This window comes from Rattus norvegicus, chromosome 8, assembly GCF_021556685.1.
Source record: "Rattus norvegicus strain SHRSP/BbbUtx chromosome 8, alternate assembly SHRSP_T2T, whole genome shotgun sequence".
In the NCBI taxonomy this organism is placed as follows: Eukaryota; Metazoa; Chordata; class Mammalia; order Rodentia; family Muridae; genus Rattus; species Rattus norvegicus.
In genome coordinates, this window is record NC_141541.1 from 35,636,309 (window position 1) to 35,656,606 (window position 20,298).

Genomic DNA, 20,298 nt, shown 5'->3' on the forward strand with positions numbered 1-20,298 from the left:
GACTGGTGAAGTACTTCCTACCAATAGGAAATGGGAAATTAGTGGTGTTGAATTTATTTTGCCTTGCTGGTGGTAGCCTTTCACCCCACTATGCTCAGAAGCAAGCCATTAAGCGTCCTTGCCAGCCTTGACCAGTGGCATTCTTAAAGTTCTGCGGTGGTTCTTAATGGACAGTGTGGTTTCAGTATGACTTTCCCACCTCTCACTTTGTATTTGACCATTAAGGACTTTAGAACCTTCCCCACAAACCTCTTTTAACACTGCCAGGTTTGTACAGGAATCTGAATACTGTCGCTGAGACCAGTGCAGAGTGTGTCTGTCCCCAGCACCTAGCTCTAGCACAAGAAGAAGCTAGTGTCTCTCCCATCCAGGACTTGCCTTCAGAGAGTGTCCAGCATTACAGGAATTGGCGTGGGTCTTCACGTGGTCATGTAGAAAGGGAAAAAAAGCTGTAGTTGACACTTAACTACTTAACTGTCGGGAGGGGCTCACTGACTCCTGATTGGTTTTACATTTCATCCCTTTTTTCCCCTCCTCTCCTTTTCTGTTTCTGTCTCTGACCCCAGGGGAGGGGAAACGGGAATAGTGAGCGATCAAAAATAAACCTCTTATGTCAAAGCCGGGAAGGAAGTATAAATACTAAGGGCTCGGCAGCCCACTCGGTGTTTCCCGAGGAAGGAGGCGACTGCACGGGACGCCGCGGAGGACGCGCGCTCGCAGCCCGGGGCGCCAGCTGCTCGAGTTCTGTAGGTTGGCTGGCTTGGCTGGCGCAGGAGGAGCGGGCTGCGCGATCCAGAGGGGCCGCCAGGGGACCGCCACGCCTGCTGCCGCTGGCCGAGTGGGTCTCCTCATCCGATTGATCATTTTTCCTGGACAGAGCGGCCCGGCCGCCTCGGGCCACCAGCACCTGCCCGAGCGCGGCAGTCTTTTTCCCTCTCCCCCGCTCCGCAGCCCTCTGCCCCCATGCTCCGCGACCCCACCGCCACCCGGTGGCCTCCCCTCCTGCTGCTGCTATTGCAGCTGCCGCCGCCACCACTCGTCAGCGGCGCCCCGGCGAGGCCGGGAACCGGGACGCAGGCCTCGGAGCTAGTGGTGCCCACGCGGTTGCCCAGCAGCGCGAGCGAGCTCGCCTTCCACCTGTCCGCCTTCGGCCAGAGCTTCGTGCTGCGCCTGGCGCCGGACGCCAGCTTCCTGGCGCCGGAGTTCAAGATCGAGCGACTCGGGGGCTCGAGCGCGGCGGCCGGGGGCGAGCCGGGGCTGCGCGGCTGCTTCTTCTCTGGCACAGTGAATGGAGAGCGGGAGTCGCTGGCGGCGATGAGCCTGTGTGGTGGGCTGAGCGGCTCATTCTTGCTGGCTGGAGAGGAGTTCACCATCCAGCCACAGGGCGCTGGGGACTCCCTGGACCAGCCGCATCGCCTGCAGCGCTGGGGGCCGGGACAGCGCCGCGAGGACCCCGGGCTCGCTGCCGCGGAGGTCTTCCCCCTCCCTCAAGGACTAGAATGGGAGGTGGAGATGGGTGATGGGCAGGGACAGAGAAGACGTGACAACGAAGAGGACAGGGAGCGGGACAAAGAGGGGTTGCGCAAAGAGACAGAAGACTCCCGCGAAGTGACACCACCCTTCGGATCCAAAACTAGGAGCAAGAGATTTGTATCCGAGGCTCGCTTCGTGGAAATACTTCTGGTGGCTGATGCGTCCATGGCTGCCTTCTATGGGACGGACCTGCAGGTAGGACTCGAGAGCCTTCCGCAGACCCTGTCTAACAATCTATTGCTTCCTCTAACAATCTATTGCTTCCCGGAGGTTTTCAATTCTTCCTTTCCCATTGGGAGAGAAAAATCCCTCGGGTTCCCAAGCCCAACCCCGAAGGGGACTTTCTTCTTTCTGAGAAACAGCAGTAACTCCATTAACTTCTGCCACCCCGGCTTCCTACTTCCCAATCCTTAAATCCCTTCCAATTTACAGCAGAGGCGCTGGCTCTGTCTCATCTGAGCCCGCATCCTGAGTCTCCTGCCCTTCCCAGGCACCTGCTTCTCCCAAAAGGATCTAAAAACTGTGTTTTTGAAAGAACCCTGTCCTTTCTGGTTCCGCTTCCCTCAACTCTCTACTATACTGGGATTCTCTGAGACTCCCTAGGAGAGGAAGCTGGGCTGGGACAAGGTGGCTGTGACTGTCTTTGGGTACAGAAATGAGGTGTCTGTAAGTAAAAGTCGTTAGAGGGAAACGAACCTGGGAAGACGCTGCCCAACTTCTGTACGCCCAGCTGGTTCTGATCAAGGGGCATGGGCTACCTTGCCAACCTGGCGCTCAGCCCGGGCAGAACTTGGCAATGCCAGCATCCAGCTCAAGAAGGAAGGAGAACAGAATTTCTGCCTGGGGGCTTAGCCCAGAAAACTGAAGTTTCGGCGAGAAAGGGGAGGGAGCAGGGCTGAAGGATGAACTTTTCCAGTTATTGTATTCAAAGGAACCAGGGCTGAGGTTGGTCCACCCAGCCACCCTTACAGCTTTCAACTGACCTTGGCAGAAAAATTGAGTCCAAGACATTATTGCTAGTAGCTGAGCGTTCCTTACTACACGCAGTTGGTGCTGACTCAGCAAGAAGTGCTCCCACTACCTCCCCTCCCAAGATAGGGCAAAAATCTTACCAGAAGCAGAAGAGGTAAGGGTCCCATTTTCTGGAATATATGAAACCATAAATGTTAGCTCAGCTAGAGGAAACTGTCCAGAGCTCATAATTCCCCCAGTCAGGAATCCCAACACTGCAACAGCCCAGTCAGCACGTTGGCAGTGATGGTGTCCTTGATCAGGGTCCCTATCCTAGTTAGATTCTGCCTGAGCCTGAATCTGCTTTGGGTGCCATGGGCATGGATGTTACCTTTGCAGAATGACCAGACAAAGACACAGCACACCTTCTGCTTGTCATCTGGTCTTTCCCACCTCCTGTGATGAAGAGGTGCTTGATGAGAAAGTTCCGGAGCAAACCATGTGGGGAGAACAGGAAGGACTGTGGGCAAGCGGTCCACCCGATGGCTGTTCTATCTGCTGCACAGACCAATGAAACCTGGGACAGGCTCTCTGCATGGTCTTGTGGTATTGGCTCCGCTCAAAACACTGCAAAACCGCTCTGGGCCATTGGCCCCTTAAGGTTTGATCTGTGCTGATGTCATATTTGATTCTCTGCCTGCCCTAAGAGGAGGTACCAACCATTTCTTCTGAGTCCTTTCTCCTGGTATGTATTAGAGAAGTAGAGAAGGTCGAGGGAGGGGCTTTCCAATTCCCCAAGACCACTACATCTGGCTCTAGGCTTCTCCAGAAACAAACCCAAAGCTAAAAATTATATCTGCCCCCAAATAAGACCCTGCCATCTGCTTGAAATCCAAAAAGTAGAAAGACCAACAAGAACATGGAGAGATTTTGAGACAAGTCAGTTTTTCAGAATGCAGAGCCAAAATGCCTTCCCTAGCTGCTCTCTCAACTCCTCATTTAAACAGCGAGTTGTTAAACATTTCCTTCAAGGAGGTACTTGGGGTATTTGACATCCCCAAGTCTCACAGCTGTCCAGGCTCCAGTGTCCCAGAGCTACAGAAGCAGGACATCTGATTCAGACCCAGATTATGCTGACTTCTGCTTGAGGTCCAGGTGTGTTGCTCATATCTCTGTGAAAACCACCAAGTCTGGGTACTTTAAGACCTGTCTTACTCAAAGCCACCTCCTCCAGTCCTTAACAAGTAATCTGGGAGGAGGCTCTGAGAATCCATTTGGACAGGTTGAAGTCACTTTGGGATGCCTTTGGGTAATGCGGCGTCCCTAACGCTCTAAGGAACAGCAAGGCACTTGGACAAGGTAATGCGCTCTGGTCTGAGCATCTGTGAGACTGTTTCACCATGAGCCCAGTTTCTAAAAGGTTCAGCTACTCTCTGAGCACTTTCCACTTACAGAATGGTTTTACACGCATGATCTCAGCGAAAATGCTTGTGAGAGAGACAGGGGAAGAAGAATATAAGCTCAAAAAGGATTTGGAAGTTCCCTAAGGTCACACTGGTAGCACACACCCCAGGTTTCCTGAACCTAAGTCTATCACTCTTTGTCTCTGTACCATACTGTATCTTCTCATGAGGAAGATCTGTAGTTCTATTCACCCTCTACCAACTGTCCTCATTGTGGTACGGCTCCTTAAATCCAGCAGGGTCAAGATACCCCATCGAAGTGCCAAGCCCCGTTCTAAAAAGAAACCAGCATTGCCTTCAAAGCTTCAAGAAAGAATTGGCTATGATCCAGACTGGTGTCATTGCCTAAGTGACAATGACATTTGAAAGAATTCTGGAAGTGAGTTCACTTAATCCCTTCACAAGAGGGGCCCCTCCCTCCCACTTTCTTATCTGGCTTCAGAGTTAAGGGCTCATCATAAGACAGTCTCACAAATGTTTAGACTAGAGATCATTACCTTGTCCAAGTTCCTTAAAGAGCCAGGGGCTTTTATCGTCACCATCAAACATCCACCCATTACCCAAAGGCACCCCAGAGTGACTCCTATCTGTCTGGATGGATTGCTCATAGCCTCCTTACAGGTTACATGTTAAGGACTGGCTTCTACATGGAGGAGTTGGCTTTGAATAAGCCAGGTCTTAAAGAACCAGGACTTGGTGGTGGCTTTCACAGAGAAAGCCCCTGTGTGAGCAGCACACCTGAACCTCAAGCAGAAGTCAGCATAACAGCATAACATGAACAGAACCAGATGACCTGCTTCAGTAGCTCTGGAATACTGAAGCCTGGACATCCGTGATTTCTGTCAGAGTTGGGAAAGGAGAGCCTTTCTGAAAAGAGGGACCATCTCAGGAGAGTCCACTAACTTTGCGTACATCTCAGATGCTGCTAAGTGTCCCCTGGGTGGGCTTGGAGCAGAACAGAGTTCCAGCAGGGAAGGTTCCAGACCTTCTAAACCTATTTCTCAGCAGGGAGAGTCTAGGAGTGGTTCTTCCTCCTCAAAACAGACCAGAGCATTTCCGGATGCAAGGTCCTGGGAGCTGATTCTAGAGAGACGCTGTTATGGTCATCTCATGTCCTTCTGCAGTGAATGATCCCCAGAAGCCTTAGTTCTATAGTTATCCTATACCCTGGCTTGCCCAGAGGCATCTCTGCCTGGCTGCATAAAAACAAATAATGCCATCTTTTGATGTCAATAGTGAGCTGGTTTCGGTGACACACAGGTCTAGGCTTCATCAGCTCTATATTTAGGCCAGCTTTCGTGGGAGAAAGGAATGTTACATTAATTATGTTCAGCCCACCTTCCAAACAATGTGTCCTTGCCATCCCTTGCTGCAATGAGAATGACCAAAGACACTGACTATTTCCCAAAGAAAATATCCAAATACCCAAGTGTTTGGGTATGTGTAGTTCAGGACAGGGCTTGCTTATTTGCTTGCAAACTTTGGGTTTGGTTTTCCTTGTAGCAACCAAGATTGATGATAGTGTAGTAGCCGGGAACATAGCCTTAGAAGGAAAAGAGATGTAACTGAGAGGTCCAAGGCAACTATCCATCTCTCTGCACCTCGATTTCTTCACCAGGGAAATGGGACCAGTCATACCCAAGTCCTAAGACTGTCCCCAGAAAGTAACAAAACATGAAACTCATCAGAGCCTGGTAGGTAGTTGGTGCTTGGCAAGGCACAGTTCTATTCCTAGAGTTGCTGTTGGTGATTAAAAGCATTTGACAGTGCGGGTACAACGGTGTGGCTACTCATCACTGGAATGCTAGCTACTGCGTTTCAGCTTTGCTGTCCCACATGGCAAAGAGACCATCTTTTCAGACTGCTCTAGCTCTGAGTGTTTATGATTAGCTTCTGGCAGTTCTGAAGAAGGGTAGCTTCTGCAACAACACCTTTTGCTGTTTGGGGAACAAGGTGTGATAAAGGATGGCTACGTGAGTCTCACTCTTCCCTCTCCCTTTGCTTCTCCCTTTCCTACTTACAGAGCTATCCTAGGCCGTAGGGTCATATCAGGAAGGAGAACTAAGGATACCACATGTGGACATACATTGCCACTTTTCTGATGTCCCCAGACATGCCATATAGGACTTTGTTCTTCCTGTGTGGAAGCCATTAAGCAAAGAGCTACAAAGTACAGGTGACATGGTAGCCAGGATGAGGCATGGCTGCTAGTGTACTTTGCCAAGCTCGGCTTCCACAAGAATCCCAACAGTAGGGTTTCACTGCCATAGGAGCATCTAGGATCCCGGAGAAGGATTTTTTTACTTGTAGCTCAAAGAATTCTGGGTATACTGAGAAGGTCCCCAGACAAATGCCACCTTTACCTGAGGAAACTTAGGTTGCTTGACTCACCTTGACTGTGGAGACCATGGGCTCCTACCACTCTGGCATAGTTCTGGAGGTTCCTGCCAAACAGCAGGGGCCTCAGTCAATAGGGGAAGAATCTCATCCCCACTCTTTAGCTCACAGTTTGTACTTGTGTGGTAAGAAGGGATAAATAGACACCAGGTGGCAGGTCGAGCAAGCCATTTGACCTTTTCCTCGACTGGCACCTGGGCCTGCTCCCTGTATCAGTAAGTCAGGTCCATCCTTCAGGATCTAGAGAGGACAGATGGGGAATCAGAAGCATACAGATGCCAGGTGACAGGCTTATCCCAAGCTTGGCAATCCTTGTCCCTGGAGAGCTATGAGATGAACTGTGATGCAAAGCTCCTGCCATTGCATCTAGATGATAGAGCTGGCCATGGGAGATAATGGGGATGCCCTACTTCTCAGTGAGACAGAGACTGGAGCTTCTAAAAGGAACATTGGACCACAGAATCTTTGTGGTCCTCCCCATGCAGATTATCTTCTGAGATAGTTGGTGATAGGAAAGAATTTAGGCTGTCTTCATAGTCAGCTGTTGCCTGAGGCAATGATTCCTTGGCCTTCTCAGTCTGACCACAGCTCAATATCTGGAGAAAAGGATCTCCTGAGTTCCCTATGCTGTCCTCCCTCCGTGGAGCCTGTTACCTTTCCCCTGAGGGACTAGGGAATCATCTGTCACTCTGCCTAAGTCAGGTCTGACCTGGTGAGCTTGAGTATACAGAATACAGACTATTTTGGGTCCCCCAAATCTTCAACACCTCATTTTAAACCACCTTCTTGAAAACCTAGAAGCCAGCATCTTGGCCCCAGACTGTTTTAAAAAGACCTCACCCTCCCTAGTTTTCATACCACAGAACTGGGACTCAAGAGAAAGAAACCCTGGAAGGATAGTTGTAGATTTCTCCAGAAGAGATCCCCAGGGGTTGGTCCAGTCAGATTCTACTCTCACTAGACAGACCAGGAGACTGTCTGTCCTCCCTCAAAATCTGGCCAGGAACTTGTCTCCCAAGCTACCATTCCTCAGGACTCACCCTCCGTTGCATAATGATGTAGTTGCATATTTCCCCCTCAGCCATCCGACTCAGGGAACAAATGCCAAGTTGCAGCTTTGCTGATAAGATGTTTACATCAACCTAAACAAGCTGGAGTGCATGGCATGCTGAGTCACCTGAGCTGAGAAACCTGCCAAGTTGTTTGTAGGAGTAATGAAACATCTGGTCTACCGCCTGCAGGATGAACAGACAGGTCCCATGCACAAATAATGGAATGCATCTGGAACTCCCACATAAGGCCTTCCTCAATGGAATGTCCCCTCCATAGCCTTCCCTCCCCTTCTACTCCCACCTTTTAGACCACAGGAGAACAGAGAGAGAGGAGCTGAGGGCGGTGAGGCTCTAGGAAGCAAAAAAGGCAAAGCATGCAAGCAATTGCTCAGCTGGCCACACCAGGGGCTCAAGGCATGCCAGCTTGTCACCCGCTGTCTCTGCCTCTGAAAAATAATCCACAAGGTCCCCAAAGCAGGACAATAAGCTCTCATCTGGCCTCCCCTCAAAGCCTTGGAATCCAGAAAAAAAAAAGGCAGTTGGAAGCTCTAGGATAGGCCAGAGGCCAACTAATGATGTAAGGCTATAGGCCTTTCAGTTGGCCTGGGGGAACGGCAAGCAGGTGGGATCCTCTCTGTATGTGAGTCTCATTAGGCCCTCTGGCTTCTCTCAAGCTCCAAATAGAAGTGAATAAATACTGGGAGAGGGGGCGGGGACTGTTCATGAAGAAACCAGAAGGCTGAACTCTAGGAAGGAGTGTGAAACACACACACACACACACACACACACACACACACACACACACACCTGAGCCAGCATTTTGGCTTTAAGAAAGTAGTGTGATCTTCAAGAATTTATTGAACTTGAGTGACTTCCATTCATAAGCAGAACAGCAATGCCTCATCTAGAGTCGCTATGAGAAGCTAATGAGGTAATGCGTCAACTATGGCCAGTGACTACTGCAGGGTAGCTGTTGCTAATGGTAATTATTAGAGTAAAGTTTTCAGAGTTAACAGTTCTCATGCTGAAAAGTAGAAGTTATCCCAGTGAACAGCAGGAAAATGCTCAGACAGATTCTAAGAGGGAAATTCCACTGACTGTAAGACCTCAGACTGTTGCTTCTGGAGTGAAGCCAGGGAAGATGGGGATGCTTGGCAAGGTTGGTGTCCTGGGCAGTCAGAATAAGCCATTCGACCCAAGAGAATGTTTTATTTGCAGTTCCCATGCAGCAGCCATGTTTCATGTACAATTGTTGCTGCATTTGAAATGTTGCTGGTGCAATGGAAGGACCGTGTGTGTTGAATTTTAATTAATTATTAGGAAGTAGGTCACCCATAAGCTGATCTAGATATTCAGTGCGTAAGTTTTGTGATCTAACAGGACAGGGATCAGATGATGGTTCATTAGTTTGTGATCTTGGGCCAGCCACTGAGGCTTGATCTTCTCTGGGGAAATAACACCAAATCCTCAAATGTTTTTCTACTCCTCATGGGATGCTGCATGTCTACAAAGCCCAGTCAGAGCCTGACATTTATAAGATAAGCATCTCCTAATGAGGTGGTAGGAGTGGGCAGCCAAGGCAATGAAAGTGATTGGCATTCTCCCACTCTTCCCCCTTCCTGGTAGAACCACATCCTCACAGTGATGTCAATGGCAGCCCGAATCTACAAGCACCCGAGCATCAGGAACTCCATCAACCTTGTGGTGGTGAAAGTGCTAATAGTGGAAGAGGAAGGATGGGGCCCGGAGGTGTCGGACAACGGGGGGCTCACACTGCGCAACTTCTGCTCCTGGCAGCGGCGCTTCAACAAGCCCAGCGACCGCCACCCCGAGCACTATGACACGGCCATCTTGTTCACCAGACAGGTGTGTGGGCTGGTTCTGAAAGCCTGGGGAGGCTTTTGGAAGATGTGATGGGCAGATCAAAGGGAGGGCTTTGAGGCTTGCCCAAACATGGGAACTGTCTCCCTGCTGGCCCCAGCTGGACTTTGGAGGCCTCTTGCTGGAATGATGAGAAGAGGGTCATGAGGACAAGTGTGAGGCCTTTGCAAGGGGAGAAGAATCTAATAGGGGCACTTTTCCAAATGTTTGGGACCAGCTGTCTGCTGAGGTCAGACCAAGAGGAAGCAGGCTCAAGCAGCCCTGGGAGAAGTCTGGAAATGAGAATGGGAAAGGGGTTCTGTCTTCAGTCTGGTTAGGCATAGGAATGGTCGCCTAAGGATCCCTGGAGTTTTCACACGGGAGGGTGGCTACAGTGACTTAAACAGCTTTCCTGAAGACCAGTGGGCACTGTCGAGTATGTCAGGCCCAGGTCACTGGTCCTCACAGAAGCCACGGGTGGAAATAAAGTGGTGATGTATCCATTTTGCAACCGAGGTAAAAGAGGCCATACAGCAGTAGTAACCAAAGTTAAGCCCATGCAGTCTTACTGCAGGGCTAGCCTCTGAGCGATTGGGAAGATCCACCTCCTAATGCAGGCCTTTGAAGTCCCAGACAGGCCAACTGTCACTCACTGCCCCCCACACTGCCGTGTGTGTGTGTGTGTGTGTGTGTGTGTGTGTGTGTGTGTGTGTGTGTGTGTGTGTGTACTCGTGTGTGCACACACATGCACATATGGTGCTAGTGTTAATGTTGGTGTTGTCTTAACAGTGATATGTTTCTTGGGCCCCTCTCCAGGTTAGAAAAAAAGGCATGAGTGAACCAACTGTCACAACCAAGACAGAAAAAACAAAGAGTTGGAACAACTAGGTGGACTGCCTAGGTGCTGAGCTCTACTGATTTTCCCATTTTTAAAAAATAACATGTTAGAAGGCTCAGCAATGCTCCTACCATCAGGTGTTATCTCTCCAAAGACTGAGTGGGACATTGGGCACTTACCTCTTGTCTCTGTGCCTATCCTAATAACCTAGCATGCTCTCTTCACCAAACAGAACTTCTGCAGGAAGGGAGAGCAGTGTGACACCCTGGGGATGGCAGATGTTGGCACCATCTGTGACCCCAACAAGAGCTGCTCAGTGATCAAGGATGAGGGACTGCAGGCAGCCTACACCCTGGCCCATGAACTAGGTAAGACTTATCATACCAGCAACTTGCTTCAGAAGTCAGCGGCGCTGCCTGGCTTCCGAGAAGGAGGCGGTCTCACAGGTAGCCATTGGCAAAGTAGTTCCATGTGTACAGATGTTGTACTTGATATTACTAACTCCATTCCTACGCCGAGCATAAAACCGAAATGCCAAATTGGTGTCCTGGGCCAATAGCAGCATTACCCAGAGAATGCCAAAATATGGAAGAAATGGTTACCATGACAATCTAAGGAAGCTAAGTAGTCGGGCTTCATGGGGAGGTGGATTATGAAGAGAGAGCCATGTTAGACAACCAATAGTAAAAGGGGATGTGAGATCCTCTTTGGTCCAAAACTAAAGGGGTCTCCAATGGTCCTTGAAAGACTTCTTGGAAGTAGGACACTTAGAATAAGACCCAAAATAAATGTGTTCAGGGAGTCCCCATGACCATGCCAATGGGAGGTGGTAACAGGAAAAAACTGCTGAGACCTTCAACACTGGTGACCATGTAGGGATCATATAGGCAGAACAAGGCACTTGGAGGTATGGACAGCTGGAATGGACCACAGCTCTCTGCTTCCCTTACCCACAACCAGGACACGTCCTCAGCATGCCCCATGATGATTCTAAGCCATGCGTGAGACTGTTTGGGCCCATGGGCAAGTACCACATGATGGCGCCATTCTTCATCCACGTGAACAAGACGCTGCCCTGGTCTCCCTGCAGTGCTGTCTACCTCACGGAGCTCCTGGATGATGGTCATGGTATGCCCCACTCAGCTCCCCTCATATTCTCCCCACCCATCTGCTACAGAGCTGTTCACGGCTGTTGGCACCTGCTGTGGCCTGGGGACTCCCTGCAGCTGTGCTTTCTCACAAAGCTCATAGGGTGGGGAAAGCCTTCAGCGGCACGTCATTCTAGAAAGGCATGCTAAGCATCCCCCCAGAATGCTCCTCCTTGTCCTCATCTTCCCATAGCCTGGGCTCTGGGCTGACTTAGATTTATTCGTTCCAACACAGAAGGAATTAGTCTGAGAAGGCTGTCCAGAGGCAGTGAGTTTAAGCAGAACGTAGAGGAATGGAAGGCTGTAGTTTGAAAGAGCAGAGAAGAGAATGTTCCGGGCTGGGGTGGTAGACTGAATAGCACCTCAGAAATGACAAAAAGCCTGTGACGGGCAGGTCATATGAGAGCCAGGATCGAGGGCAAGGGTGCTCAGTTAAAGATGTTTAGATTGTGAAACAAAGCAGTGAAGCAAGTACTCTAGCTTCTTCTGAAGGAGGCAGAGATATAGCCAAGGCAAAAATAGTGTACGAATGTCAATATTCAGGCTTACTTTGCACGTCAGGGTTCTTAAACTTTATGTGGGATGTGGTTTTATACTGCAAGTGGCTGGCCATCATGAGGTGCATACTGAAATATCACAGGAAATACAGCCGACACATTCCGGACAGCCCGAGAAAACTCGTCCTGCAGAAATGTTTGCCACAGTTGCCCAGAATTAAACAAGTTCTATGTACATGGTTGGATGTTGGTGGTGTTTAGATCAGGGATGAAGAAACTGGGCTGCCTGGACACTAAAGTACGTCATTCAGAATTGGAGTTTAGTGCAGGAGCTCAGTGTAGGAGATTATGCAAAGCTGAGAGCGGAGCCTTGCCCTTGTTCTGACTCATCTGTTTCTTCAATTCTCAGGAGACTGCCTCCTGGATGCCCCCACCTCAGTTCTGCCCCTCCCCACGGGCCTCCCAGGCCACAGCACCCTCTATGAGCTGGACCAGCAGTGCAAGCAGATCTTTGGGCCTGATTTCCGACACTGCCCCAACACCTCTGTGGAGGACATCTGTGTCCAGCTCTGGTGCCGTCATCGGGATAGTGATGAGCCCATTTGCCACACAAAGAATGGCAGCTTGCTCTGGGCTGATGGTACGCCCTGTGGCCCTGGGCACCTGTGCCTGGATGGTAGCTGTGTGCTCCGGGAGGAAGTAGAGAATCCCAAGGTAAGGGAAATGGAAAGAAAGAGAAGAGGGAAAACACAATGAGAAGGCAAAGGCCCCTCCTACATGTGACAGTCAGGATCTAAGATGCTTCAGGCCAAGCTGCAAGTGTTACTCATGAGAAAAAAACCAGTCATCTTTCAACAAAACAAACCGTAATTACCCCCACACATGGGGAGCACTGAAGCTTGCTCATGGTCAATGGGATGTTGCACTGCTCCTCAAAGTTTAGCATCTCCTCCTTGGTGTTGTTTATGGGTGTTTTGAGGGCTTGTGCAGATGGGTAAAGGCATGAAGGCCAGAAGGTGGGCACTCAGCAAGTGAGAGCCCAGAGGAATCCACTATAAATAGAGAGTGACACGGAGTAGGAGCATTTCATAAGGGCTGAGTATCGATAGCTTGCCATGTTTGAGCTGAGTTCCTTAGTAGAAATCAGAGAGTAACTGTAATGGTAAGAATGTCATACTCTGAGAGGAAGGGAGAAGGGATCCGAGTGGCCTGTGTCCAGAGAGAGAAACCTTGGCCCAGTACAGAGGAAACTTGCTTGAAACCCCAAGGCAATGCCAGTGAGGGTTTTAAGTGGTTCACGTCTTCTCTCTGCTCTTAATACATCCAAACAGCAAGGCTGATCACATTTCTCCTACTGCAAGCCATGGAGCCTTCGTGATGAAATGCCATCCGATGAGTTCCACAGCCTGGGCCCTGCCCAGCACTGAATCGCCACGGTGGCCTGAGCACGTTCCAAGGGCTGTCCTTGGTGGCATGCTCTTGTGTTGACTGGGGAGCCTCCCTGGGCTGTGGAAGCCACACATTCTCACCAGAAGCCTGAGCTAGTGCAGTGTTCATGGATTCCAGCTCAGCCACCTCCCGATCTCCCCATTCATTCTCTTCTCATAGTGCTGACAGAGAAGAAGGGTCCAACTACCTGTCTCAGAGGCGGAACCTTGAGAGTGGCATAAAACAGTCACAGGATCATCTATCCTCCAAACGAAGAGGCCAGGGTTGGAAACTGAGCTTTGTACACAGTATCATGGCCCTGTCGCAGTAGCATGCCCCTGTCAAATCAGTTCATCACTGCTGTAGGATTTTATGTTGAGAGCAAAGGGATGGGAGGATACTATGACAATCATGGGAGTGGTATCTTTCTGGGCAGTGGTACATTTTTAAAGCTTTTTTTTTTCTCTTTCTTCCTCCCTGTGTTTATTTTTACAGTCTTCTGCTTTCATTTTATATGGGCAATATGTTGCTTTAATAATAGGAAAAGAGGTGATTTAGAATCCTTGATGGCACTGTCAAAGGAAAGGCTTTGTTCTCCTAAGTCAGTTATGAACTTGGAAGTGATCCTGTATGTTGCCTAGCACTGGCCTAGCACTGGAGCCAATAGCTTATAGAATTCTGCCAAGACCTCTCAGCAGCCATTTCTTTAGACCAAGGATTCTCAGCCTCAGCACTAGTGACACTGGAGCTGGAAAAGGATTGGTGGGGATTGTGCACTGTTGGTTATTTCGAAGAACCATTGTCTTGGTCCACTACTAGGGTCATATGTTCTCCCCGAGTGAGGCAGCTACATTGACTCCAGACCCTGCCCATTGAGGGCAGCATGAGCACCAATGGAAATTTGCACCAGACCCAAACTTACCCATGAAAGACTCTCCCATACTCAGTCAGCCGTTATTGTGTTGGGCACCTGGATAGGGTAAGGTGCTGCTTATATACACTGCTCATGAAGCCACATCCAACTAAGCCACACTATCATTAACCAAGCAATTAAATCACTTGCAGAAGTCCAGACACTCAGGCAAGGAAGTTAGGCCCACGCCACCAGGTGGCATAGAGGACTGAAACCTCTTCTCCTTTGGTCCTGATTCAGTGTCATTGTGTGTTGCAGGCTGTGGTAGATGGAGACTGGGGTCCCTGGGGACCCTGGGGACAATGTTCTCGCACCTGTGGTGGAGGGATACAGTTTTCGAACCGTGAGTGTGATAATCCAGCACCTCAGAATGGAGGAAGATTTTGCCTGGGAGAGAGAGTCAAGTACCAATCTTGCAAGACAGAGGAATGTCCACCAAATGGTAATTAATCTGTCAGAATAGCTCATGGTGTAGGTGCACCAGGTCCCAAGAGGAGGAGAGGGGATCTCCCCAGGTACAGAGCCCTCATCCAGATCGATATGTGCTCTGCGAGATGCCAAGCTTGGGAACCCTTACTTTAGGAAGAGGATGGTGATATCAAAAAAGAGATTACTCTTGTCCTGGTCTTCCGAACTGTTGAGAGAGACAAAGCATGTCTCTCCCGACCAAATCTGAGAGGGACCTTTGAAGACAGATTAAGTGGAAGGTAGTAATCCTCTCGGAGGCATCTGAACCCTTCTCTGTGCAGATGGCAGCTCTTTCCAAAGCAAGTGTCAGAGCCAAACCTCCAAGGTCTCTCCAGCCAGCACTCAGCCCAGGCAGGAGGGAGGGTTTCTGGGTGTGATTGATTCCTGGGTACATTCCTTCTGAGAAGAGCTGCCCATCTTCCCTTGGAGCCATAGCAACTGCCTGACAGCCTTCCACAGAAGGAACACCACCTCTGACTCCCCTTGCTCACCCGCTAGGTCATGCTAGAAAGCACACTCATGAATTCAAAGTGGAAAGGGGGCAGTAGCCAACTTAGGAAAGGGAATCAGATTTTTTTTTTGCCACCTTCCCCTCCAGTGTCAGTTTGGGCAGCTCCAGGAAGCACTGGCAGCATGAAAAGGCAAGGGAAGCTTTAGGAGAAATTCCAAGATAGATGCCCTGGCATTGGGCTGGGTATCTAATCGGGAAATCTGTAGGCTCCACAGTTTTGCTAAACAGGGAGGCTCAGCCGCAGTATAAGCTCTAGAAACTTCTTTCTGGTAATGAAGACTAATGAGAGTCTCCAAGGTAGGCATGAATGATTTTAACTTAGAGATCAGTCATTTCTATCAAGTGTCAGTCAGTGCCTCTGTGTCTGTAACCACAATAGATGCAGAAGGTATAAATGCACGCAACATGGTCTCTGTCCTCAAGGACTTTGCAAAATGTCTAATGGTGAACTCTTCTGCACAGCACAGTAATCGTGGCTTACTCTGCAACCCTGAGCATATGGGGAAATCAGAGAAGGAAGCTCAGAGAGTTTAGGCCAAGAGTGGTCCAGAGGATGATATGCTGGCAAGACAGAGAGTTATATGCCAGGAAGAGACAGGCATGATAAACCCCATCGATTGCTCAGGAGGAGCCAAACAGGAGTTGCAGCATGTCAAAGACAGACCACAAAAAGTCCTTAAAGCCCGAACCAGCATTCGTGGATTGTCCACGACAACTCTCCCGTCAGGTCACCCCGATGTTTTTCCAAGTACAGCCAGGACCCCTTCAGCAACATGAGCTAACAAGCTCAGCACTGTGCATCTGTGTTTAGAAGTCCCCGTGGGCCATTCCGATGCACAACCAGGGTAGAGATGCATGGTGGGAAGAACAGGCTTCATTCAGGATTGTGCAAGGAAAACACTCACATCTGAATGGTAGATTGGTCGGAAGGCTGTGCACATGTGCTTTCATGTATGAGCAGTGGAGAAGATCACCGGAAGCTGAGTACTGGGTCCCCAAGGGGTGCCTGGGCTTGGGATTATGAGAGTTATATGCAGCCATTTGAAATGACAAGTTTTCCTGAATTTAGCAGAATATGCCATGATAGATTAGAAATAGCACAGGGAGATGCTTGAACGTCCAGGATGCCAGGTGCCAGTCTCGTTCTGGAGCATAATAAGGAATACCAAACCAATTATCGAAAGAATAGGTAATTCTGGTTGGGGAGTAATTATAGTACCTGCAGATGGAGCTCTCCCATAGATATTCAGAATTACAGAAAGTGAGCTGTAGAGGCAAGACCAGGGCTAGAAGTGCCCTTGCCACATATTTGATGTTACTAGGGAAATCATCATAAAGTATAAACACAGAGTCCTGAAAATATAGCTCTGTATCAATCATACATCCTCAAATGGAAAAGATATTTGTATCAGAAATCCAAATGTGAGGCTGGATGGCTCCTTTTCATGGACCTTTGAGAAAAGGTCATGCATACCTCCCTGACCCAGGTATGTCTAGAAATAGTGGGCTTTTGCCTGTGTCCTTGGTCTGAGCCCAAAGCCTAGAGAAAAAGGAGGCCCAGATTTAGATCTTTACCAGAGTCCTTCAGCAGTCCTCCATGCTTTTTCTTACTCTTCTCAGGAAAAAGCTTCAGGGAGCAGCAGTGTGAAAAATATAATGCCTACAACCACACGGACCTGGATGGGAATTTCCTTCAGTGGGTCCCCAAATACTCAGGAGTGTCCCCCCGAGACCGATGCAAACTGTTTTGCAGAGCCCGTGGGAGGAGTGAGTTCAAAGTGTTTGAAACTAAGGTAAGAAAGAATCCCCTGGACTCTGACAGAGATGTCCTCCTGCAGACAGTTTCTGTGTGCTACGTGCCCCCTCTTATCTTTCGTTTCCCAGGTGATCGATGGCACTCTGTGCGGACCGGATACTCTGGCCATCTGTGTGCGGGGACAGTGCGTTAAGGCTGGCTGTGACCATGTGGTGAACTCACCTAAGAAGCTGGACAAGTGTGGGGTGTGTGGGGGCAAAGGCACTGCCTGTAGGAAGGTCTCAGGTTCTTTCACCCCCTTCAGGTGAGTCTCCTAGAGGTTGTACCTAGGCAGAGGAACATAAAGGGCCTTGGACACTCATAGCCTCCAGCTTAGATAACAGCTGGTAGTTAATAGTTGTGTTGATGGGTGAGGGGGTCTTATAAAGACTTCAAGGCTCCAGTGGCTGCCTCTTCTCACAGTCATTGTCAGGATTTACTGAGGTGGGAGGCGTGGGGCACCTGGAACAGAGTCTGGCTCTGAAGAGAATGGGTTGGGGTAGCCGTTATTTTATTAGAGCTGAAGGCTACATGGATGGGAATGCGTCAGCTCTGAGTCAGTTAGCAGGAGAGCAACACTGAGTAACACAGGGCTCAGCCACAAAGCATTTCCCCTAGGCCTGTTATGGAGAGGATATGTAACCCCAAGGCCAGTGAGCCCTGACTCCCGTGACTGGACCTTCGTCAGAGCAGAGGATGCAAACCAGTGGTTCCGTAGCCTTGCGGGTCTAAGAGCTCGGAGAGAATCTCACACCCAAGCACCCCACATTCATTAGAGCACCCCACATGCGTTAGAGCACCTGGGGCTCTCCAAAGTGCTTTTATTCTACCAGACAAGGACAAAACTGTTATTCCCTACCTTGAGATTAAGGGACCGAGACAGGAAAAGATTAGCTGAGTCTTCTAAGGTCACACTGAGAGTTGGTGATAGACAGAAAACCTGAATTTCTTTTTCTTCCTCTGTTTCCTCTTCCTCTTCATTTTCCTTCTTCCTGCCATCCTCGAGATTAAAACCAGGGCATCTCTGGGTGGCAAACCAGGTTCTTTAAGTACCAGGCAATTGTTTGTCCCTTGCACTTCCTGGAGAGCAAGGTCAAGGTCAAATGTTTTTTTTGTCTCTCTGGTGTCAAGTACATCCATGTGACTTTCTAGCATTTAAGCCTTCTAGCCAGCTCCAGTACCTGAGCTTTTGTCCCTTTACTGACTGGTTTTATACCTAGTGAAGCTTGTTCCATAATTCTCCATATCCCTCCTCTCTCTCCTTTCCTTCCTTTCTCCTTCACTCCCTCCCCTCTCTTCTATCTTCTTCTTTACATATGTTATGGTAGTACATATCTCAAAAAAAAAAAAATAGAACCAGAAAACACTGGAGTGTTTTCAAATGTAAGTTCAAATAAGTATGAAAAAAAACATGAGCTATTCAGATCATGGGTACCTTAACCACTTTCTCCTACCTCCTAAACATATGGCCTTAGAAAGCTCCCCTAACCTTAGACTGCACATACAGAAAGAATAGCAAGGAATCCACCTGATGGTCTTTCTTAATAGTTTATCCCAACCCTGAATAGCCCAGATTCCCATAGTAACTGGGTTTTGACATCCTACATAAAGCCCCATGTTTACAATGGACTGGAAGCATTTCCCCCAGTAGTATTCCATCACTAAGAACCATGGTGCTCCTGGTGTTTGGGCACACTCAAGAAGTGGTTCCAAAGAAGCAAGCTTTATGTCCCACCCTTCCCAGGTCCATAATAATCAAACACTAGATGCAGGTTGATTCAAAGAGACAGTGTCAGTCCTCTGTCCTGGTTGGGTTCTGGCCTAAGGAAAGGACTCATATGTTTCCACAAGAGTTTGAGCTCTGAGTCTGGAGGTAGCCAAGCCCAGTTTTACCACTGCAAAGTAGTAAATGTATGTTGCCTGCCCTTTTCTCCTAGGCTCTCCTATGTTGCTGTCAAAATCAATGCATCTAACTGCTTCAGTCACTGCAGTAGATTGCCAGATGAAGCAGAAAGCCATAGAAAGCCCAATGCCCAAGACAATTCTGTCTGCCTTGGCATCTAATTTGTTTTGAACTTCGAGTCAATCACTTTGTTATTTGCTAGTTGCTTCTGTCCGTTCACCCCCAACCAGCTGGGGGACCCATTTCAGTTTCCAGGCTGGGAAGCCACCAACCCTAACAGAGTTTTTCTGTCTCTATCATAGTTATGGCTACAATGACATTGTCACCATCCCAGCTGGTGCCACAAATATTGATGTGAAACAACGGAGCCACCCAGGGGTCCAGAATGACGGCAGCTACCTGGCACTGAAGACAGCCAATGGGCAGTACCTGCTCAATGGTAACCTAGCCATCTCTGCCATAGAGCAAGACATCTTGATGAAGGGGACCATCCTAAAGTACAGTGGTTCCATGGCCACCCTGGAGCGGCTGCAGAGCTTCCAAGCCCTCCCTGAGCCTCTTACAGTACAGCTCCTGACTGTGTCTGGTGAGGTCTTCCCTCCAAAAGTCAAATATACCTTCTTCGTCCCCAATGACACGGACTTCAACGTGCAGAGTAGCAAAGAAAGAGCAAGCACCAACATCATTCAGTCCTTGCCCTATGCAGAGTGGGTGCTGGGGGACTGGTCTGAATGTCCAAGCACATGTGGAGGTGGCTGGCAGCGGCGGACTGTGGAATGCAGGGACCCCTCAGGTCAGGCCTCTGACACCTGTGATGAGGCTCTGAAACCTGAGGATGCCAAGCCCTGTGGAAGCCAGCCATGTCTCCTCTGATCCCCTTGGTGGACATGTCTAAGGCTTATGGATTTGGGCTACTGGCGTACAGACAAAGGTCTCCTCTGAGGTGACACTACATATCAAGATGGCATGGCCCTTCCAGGCCTTCTATTACTACAACCCTTTGGGTACCACCTAATTCATAAGGAAGAGAGAAGAGGATGTAAGGGTAACAGACTGTAAAGTTGACTGTCTAGTGGACTGGACCTTGTTTATGACCAAGAAGATGGTATAGGTTAAAAGGTAAAAGTGTGCTTATTGATCCAAAGGTGAGATTTCAGAACCAGCCTCTTTGCAAAGGACTAGAAAGGTTAAATGAGAAAGAAGAATTTTTTTTCTCTTTGGTTTCTCCAATAATCAATCTACCTCACAGCGGGAGGAACTTGGTGTATAAGGCCAGGTGTTAGTGGTGAGTGCCAAGGCACTCTCCATAGATATCTTCGAGCCATCTTCAGAAATGGCCATGGCTGTTTTCAGTATTAAAACTCTGTTGTCTCAAAAGGTGGTGGTGTCCATCACAGGGTTATAGAAAGCCACTTGTTCTCAGGCTGCCTCCTGCTGGGGCGGACCCCTTTCAAGTATTTATGCAAATATGTCTCTGAACTAAAGTGTGATCTTACACCAATGAAACTGTCTAGTCTGGTTCATTACTTCTTTGGAAGAGG

At 49.2% G+C, this 20,298-nt stretch overlaps 1 protein-coding gene across 1 annotated transcript; it reads left to right on the forward strand.

Annotated features, from left to right (window-relative positions):
• The first annotated feature begins 661 nt into the window (after positions 1–661).
• Adamts8 (ADAM metallopeptidase with thrombospondin type 1 motif, 8) lies at positions 662–20,258 on the forward strand. Its single transcript, NM_001427178.1, is given in 9 exon segments — positions 662–1,728; positions 9,023–9,262; positions 10,327–10,462; positions 11,055–11,222; positions 12,149–12,453; positions 14,339–14,522; positions 16,680–16,852; positions 16,944–17,119; positions 19,060–20,258. Coding segments are annotated over 9 exon segments (2,718 nt in total). The 5' UTR covers positions 662–963; the 3' UTR covers positions 19,631–20,258.
• The last annotated feature ends 40 nt before the right edge of the window (positions 20,259–20,298 follow it).